Below are 7,133 nucleotides of genomic sequence, written 5' to 3' on the forward strand. Positions count from 1 at the left end.
AATGTAATGTAATGTAATGATTCCAGGTATTCGGGAATAAGGAACCGAATTCAAATCTACAAACTCAATCCCACCTTTAAGCCTTCCTCAGAACCAGGGGTGGGCAACCTGGGCCAGGGGCCCAGCACAGTTTTCTGGGTAACAATTTACACTTACAAGTGTTGACTAAATAACATGAATTAATGCATTAGTTACCATGGATAAGACATGAGGCAATACATTAAAAACAGCAGAAAAACAACAGAAACAACAGAAAAACAGCATTAATTAATGTTATTTTCACATGAACTAACATTAGAAGTAAAGCATTTATTAAGATGAACAATAAAACATATACTTCATTAATAATGTTAACTAATGTTCAAGCTGCCGGCGCTCAGAGGGAGCAAAATTGGCCCTGCTCCCTCTGGGTGGGTAGATGGCGCTCTCTCCCCACATCACTCCTAGGGTGATGTCTGCAGCACAGGGCGTCTGTGAGCTGATGTATCGGAACCGAGTTGCTGCGCTGTCCTCCAAGCGGGCTGTGATGCTACTCGGCAATGCTGCATCAGCAGCAGCTCGAAAAGAAGCGGTGGCTGACTTCACATGTATCGGAGGACACATGTGAGTGTGTTGGGGCATTACTAGTGATAGGTGAGAGTGGGTTGGGTAATTGGCCATGTAAATTGGGGAGAAAATGTAGAAAAATGTAGAACAATTTGAAATAAAATTATAAAAAAAAAAAATGTTGACTAATGTTCGGTAAACAAGTAACAACTGATCTTGTCATTTGCTTATACAGTATTCTGCAGCTATTCACACATTTATTGTTAAATATTTATTAATTAAATATTAGTTATAAATATGTGTGGGTGTGATAACACTTATGCAGTGGTAGCCAGTTACATGTTTTATGTACTGATGTCAGTTAACTAATATAATATTATATATTTTACATTTTTACTTCTATTGGAAATACATCTCTACATGGATTAGAATTATTTCAATTTCACATTAGGTATTTTTATTTTAATGAACAGAGTTGTATAAGTGCTTAGTAATGTTTAACAGATGTTAATAATAATGCTTAACAAAGGCATTATTGGTTAATCATGAATTAGATTTACAATTTCTACATGTACGGTGAATTCCAACAAAAATGTCAGTGCACACTCTCACACATAACTATGATGAAATAAAGCAAAAGCACCATCCAGACTAATATTTACTTAATAAATATTTAACAATTACCGTATGCATAACTGCAGTACACAAACAAATGATAAGAAGATTAACTAATGCAGTTGTTACTTGTTTACCTAACATAAGTAAAGTATATAATAATAAAGTATATGATTTATTGTTCATCTTAACAAATGTTTCACTTGTAATGTGAAAGTAACATTAATTAATGCTTTAGTTCCGTGTTTAACTAACATTACCTAAGCATCGTTAATGTATTACCTCATGTCTTATTCATGGTAACTAATGCATTAATTCATGTTATTTAGTCAACACGTAATGTAAAGACATTAACATGCAAAATATGGCAATTACAGTAGTATGAAAAAGTTTGTTCACCCCTGATAATGTTCATGATTTTCCTTCATAAATCATTGCTTGTTTGGATCAGCAATTTCAGTTAAATATATCATATAGCAGATGAACACAGTGATATTTGAGAAGTGAAATGAAGTTTATAGGATTTACAGAAAGTGTGCAATAATTCTTTAAACTAAATTAGGCAGGTGCATAAATTTGGCCACTTTAGCACTAATTATTGGATCATAACATGTGTTTGGTAAGCTCACTGACTCTTGACCTACATACACTGTAAATCCAATTATGATGAGAAAGGGTTAAGTTAGCCATTTGCAAGTTTTTTTCTCCTCTTTGCATCTTCTCTGAAGAATGGCAACATGGGAGCCTCAAAACACAACTCTCAAATTACCTGAAAACAAAGATTATTCAACATCATGGTTTAGAGGAAGGATACAAAAAAAACCCCTCAAATCTCAGAGATTTCAGCTGTCAGATTCCACTGTGAGGAACAGAGTGAGGAAATGGAAGAACCACAGGCACAGTTCTAGTTAAGTCACAAAGTGGCATACAAAGGAACAAGTACAAAGTACTGGAATGATCATCTCAGTCCACAGACCTAATTATTATTAAAAATCTGTGGTGTGATTTAAAGTGGACTGTTTATGCTCAGAAACCATCAAACCTGACTAAATTTGAGATATTTTGTACAGAAAAAATGGTCCAAAATACCTTCAACCAGAAGCCAGACTCTCATTGGAAGCTAGAGGAAGCGTTTAGAGGCCGTTATTTCTGCAAAAGGAGGAGCTATTAAATATTGATGTTATTTTTCTGTTGGGGTGCTCAAATTTCTGCACCTGCCTAATTTACTTTGAAGAACTTAATTTCACTTCTCAAATATCCACAAATGTGGGAGATGCAGTTAAATGAGCGTCTGCACAAAAATTCATCCATCATTAGAACTTAATATTACATGACCCTGTGCATCTGCTGCACTAAAATTGTTTACTGTTGTGAAGCCACTAAAATTGACGCAGAGATATTCCACATCTTTGCTATGCCTCTTATTGAAAACAATGGGTTTAAAGCACAGCTACAGCTTCTCTGTGTTCAGATTGAAAGCAGCTTAACTTATAAAACTATAACAGAAAATATAGTACAAATAATTAAGAGCTAAAAGGACCACAATTTGCCAAAATATACACCATCAGTTTTAAATAAGCATGTATTTAGATATATTACTTATTATGAAGGGAGGGCCATATAGTGGAAAAGGTTTAGAACTTCTGCTCTAGAAAACTTTCTGCAGCCACTTTGCCAAGAAACAAATTGATGATGACTAGACACCTGGGTCAGTGCATCATCATATCAGGTTGGTCTTGGTTTTTTTCCTGCAGGGGGAGAGGAGTACTTGTGTACTGGCATGGATAGGGGCCCACTGACATTGAGACTGTACAGGGCTGCTGAGAAAAATACAGGTTGACTGTCATCATTGTGGATTATCTCAGCTGTTTAATTGGTCTTGGAGCTAGAACCTGGTCTACACCCTGTCTACAGTGGGAAAAGCCAGAGGAGCTTACTTACTATTTTCTTAGTGTACAGAGGATGGATGCCAGGTTCTAGTTCCCAAATGGAAGATGTTAGCCAGAAGATGTGAGAATGTTAGCCAGTGGAGCTAATGTTCTCCCAGTGTAGAGAGGATAGAGACTATGTTCTAGCTCCCAGATGGGAGAATGTTAGCTAGAAGATGGGAAAACATTAGCTAGAGGAGCTTACGTTCTTCCAGTATAGAGAGGATGGAGACCAAGTTTAGCTTCCAGATGGGAGAACGTTAGCCAGGTGATGGGAGAACATTAGCCAGAGGAGTATATGTTTCCCCAGTGTAGAGAGGATAGAGACCAGGTTCTAGCTCCCAGATGGGAAAATGTTAGCCAGGAGATGGGGTAAGGTCAGCCAGAGGACAGAGACCAGGTTCTAGCTCCCAGATGGGGGAATGTTAGACAGAGAAGCTAAAGTTCTTCAAGTTTAGAGAGGATAGAGACCAGGTTCTAGCTCCCAGATGGAAGAACTTTAGCCAGAGGAGCTAAAGTTCTCCCATGGTAGAGAAAATGGAGACTAGATTCTAGCTCACAGATGAAAGAAAGTTAGCCAGAGAAATTAAGTTTCTCTCAGTGTAGAGAGGATAGAGACTAGATTCTAGCTCACAGATGAGAGAACATTAACCAGAGAAGCTTAGGTTCTCCCAGTGTAGAGAAGAAAGAGACCAGATTCTAGCTCTCAGATGTGAGAACGTTAGCCAGTGGAGCTTACATTCTTCCAGTGTAGAGAAGATAGAGACCGGGTTCTAGCTCCCAGATGTGAGAACGTTAGCCAGTGGAGCTTACATTCTTCCAGTGTAGAGAAGAAAGAGACCAGATTCTAGCTCCCAGATGTGAGAACGTTAGCCAGTGGAGCTTACATTCTTCCAGTGTAGAGAAGATAGAGACCGGGTTCTAGCTCCCAGATGTGAGAACGTTAGCCAGTGGAGCTTACATTCTCCCAGTGTAGAGAAGAAAGAGACCAGATTCTAGCTCTCAGATGTGAGAACGTTAGCCAGTGGAGCTTACATTCTCCCAGTGTAGAGAAGAAAGAGACCAGATTCTAGCTCCCAGATGTGAGAACGTTTGCCAGTGGAGCTTACGTTCTCCCAGTGTAGAGAAGATGGAACCCCCTTAGTAAAGTGGGGGTTTCAACAGCAGCTACGGTGAAAAAATATCACTTTCCTTTGACTATATGATCCCCCTGGATAAATTATAATAATTAGGCAATGCAGGTACATAATACCAAAAAAAAACATATTTGTGGGCGGAGCCTCGAGAGGTCAGTGTGTCAAGGACTGGCAAGTACTGTACACTCATTACTTTGTACATAATTGTGCACTTTAGCATGGATTAAACATACACGTCCCTGTGTTCACTCATTTCCTCTCACACACACACACACACACACACACACAGTGATATGTCCCGGCGTAATAATTAGTGTCCCCGAGGCACGTCTGAAAGGTGAAAGCGACCCAGAATAGCACATGCATGTGGGACACTTTAAGAGAGTGTAAATCACACCTTATAAAGGGCTTACCTCCACACACACACACACACACACAAACACACACACACACATACAAGCACTTATTAAACAACAGCTGGATTCAAAGCTGTACATGTCATGCTGCCTACACTGGACAAGCTGCTGCATTGAATCAACTTCATTCTACAGTACATACAATTCATATTACACCAACACAAAATTACTAAACTTGAAATACTTTAAATACATTAAACATAAAGCACACATTGTTCAGTATATGTTATCAGTTATTTAGTATATATTTAAGTTCATTTGTTATGGTAAATTAAGAATCTAATATAAATTGATTAAATATAATATATTATTTTTTAAATGAATTTTAGAGAAACTAAATCTAAATCACTCAACATGTACTGTGAATAATTAGGATATTGTTCATTTTGTTTAGAATTAAGTTTAAAGCGTTTTAGTATCAAGTATGAATTGTTTAATATATCTTCCATGAATTGTTAAGCATCTATTATTTTGTATTGAGTAACTATCATAAATTATTCAGTACTATCTAATATAAATGAATCACTTTAATCCTAATCTAATATAAATAGTTGTGAATCAAGCACTGATTGTTTATCAAATATCTAGTATGAATTTTTCAATATGTTGTACAAACTGCATACTATATTTACTGTATTATTTTCTATCTTGTTTTAATGTATTTAAAGTATTAATGTTTTATTAATGGTTTGAATATTTGTTATCAATTGTTCATGATCTATTATGATATATTACTTATAATCTTCTATAAATTAGTAATTAGTTTTTACTATATGCTTTTGAGTATATGTTATAAACTCTTAAGTAGACAGTATTGTACTATGAATTGTTTAGTATCTAATATGAGTTGATGTACTATGTTATGTACTATGAATTATCGGGTATGTACAATGAATTAATGAGTATGTGTTATGAATTTGTCAGGAGTGAACTGTTATAAACTACTATGAGTATTTACTTTAAATTATTCAATAACTACTAGGAAACCATCACTAATGTGTGACGTAATGATGAATGAAAGTTTTGACCATCCACAACATCTTTCAGTGTCTTTAAGTGTATGAAATAAAAGCCGTTGACCCTACCTGGCCTTTTTTCTGTTCTCCCTCTTCTCCCGCCACATAGTCGCACTTTGGAGATGAGGACGAGGATTTGTTTCTGGCAGAGCGACTTGTTGCTCTTTGGACACGGCTTGCGCTTGTTGGCGATGGGCCGGTTGGCCTGGTCGTCCTTGACCGCCCGTTTTTGTCTGATGAGTGAGCTGGCGAGAGCTGCCATCTTCCCCCCCTCTCACTTTTGGGAGGGGGGTCTCGGGAAGTCCTCGGGACCTGTTCTCTGGTGCTTCCTCGTTCACCTGCCCTGCCCCAGAGACAAAAAGTAGGAGGGACCCCCCCTCACGGGGGATCAGAAGGTGCTAGCTTGGAGTCTGCTGCTTTGAAAGTGGTAGAAATCTAGAAAATTACAAAAGGTTAAGTTCTAGTAGAGTCTCCACCCGCTTTGGGTTTACCCTTCATCATACCGGCCTCAGGAACCGTAAACAAGCTCTGAAAAAAGTCCAGGAAGGTAAAACATCGTAGATACATTTCCAACGAAAGAGAAACGAGGAAGACGTTGAGGAAGTCATCGTTGCAAAGTCGTTCACATTATTGTACTCGCCCCGGACCCTCCCCTTCCAGACTGGCTCCTGAGAAGAGGAACGCACTGATGTGGCTGAAGTTTGTTTTCTGAACGCTTCTTCAAAAGAACAACAGAATTACCTTACCGACCCAGCGTTCTCCTCCGTCTACTCCCGCTGTAAAGTTTTCCTTCCCTTTCTGCCGGATTATTCGGAGAGGTCCTGCAAATATCTGCCAGATGGTCAGCTCAGACCCCAGCGGCCGGACAGTTAAGTTTAGCGTCCGCTGAAAAATAATCTAGAGCGGTAATCCAGCCCTGTCCGTTTCCACAGCGACTTTCAGCATCTGTAATGCAAGAGACGGACAAATGAAGCCGGTCACAGGAGGATGGACGGAGGGAGAAAATTCCTTCCGCCTCTTTTGGCATGCTGTCTCTCTCTCTCTCTCTCTTCCCACAACCCTACCTGCCCCCCACCCCCAAAGCTTGTGTGTGAGAGAGTTTGTGTGTGCGCTCGCGAGGAAGGGAGCGAATCCAGACGCTGCCACCAGTAAAGGTGACATTCATGAGAGAACGAGTAAGGGAGGGAGAAAGAGAGAGGGAGAGAGAGAGAGAGAGAGGGAGGGAGGGAAAGAGAAAGGCTGGGAAGGAAAGAAAGAGAGAGTGAGGTGGTGTAACAGCGATGATGAGAGGGAGAAAAGGCGCGAGAGTGAAATGAGGATAAGGGGGTGTAAAGGGGGGGTTAAAAGAGAGAAGAGAGAGAGAGAGAGAGAAGGAAAGAGAGAGAAAGAGAGCTCCTTTCTCCTCAGAGTTTAGGCTGTAATGTGAGCTACAGTTCCGCTCTTGCTCTGTTACTCCGTCCTTCACGTACAGAGTAA

General features: G+C 39.3%; 1 protein-coding gene across 1 annotated transcript in view; it reads right to left on the reverse strand.

The window, feature by feature from the left end:
• The window catches only part of fgf11b (fibroblast growth factor 11b), an 83,686-nt gene extending 76,785 nt beyond the window's left edge, over positions 1 to 6,901 (reverse strand). The window contains exon 1 of the mRNA XM_007231174.4: positions 5,727 to 6,901. Coding sequence (XP_007231236.1) covers positions 5,727 to 5,919 — 193 coding nt within the window. The 5' untranslated portion in view covers positions 5,920 to 6,901. The remainder of the gene's footprint in view (positions 1 to 5,726) is intronic.
• Positions 6,902 to 7,133: the final 232 nt, after the last annotated feature.

This window comes from Astyanax mexicanus, chromosome 20 (genome assembly GCF_023375975.1).
Source record: "Astyanax mexicanus isolate ESR-SI-001 chromosome 20, AstMex3_surface, whole genome shotgun sequence".
NCBI classification, from domain to species: domain Eukaryota; kingdom Metazoa; phylum Chordata; class Actinopteri; order Characiformes; family Acestrorhamphidae; genus Astyanax; species Astyanax mexicanus.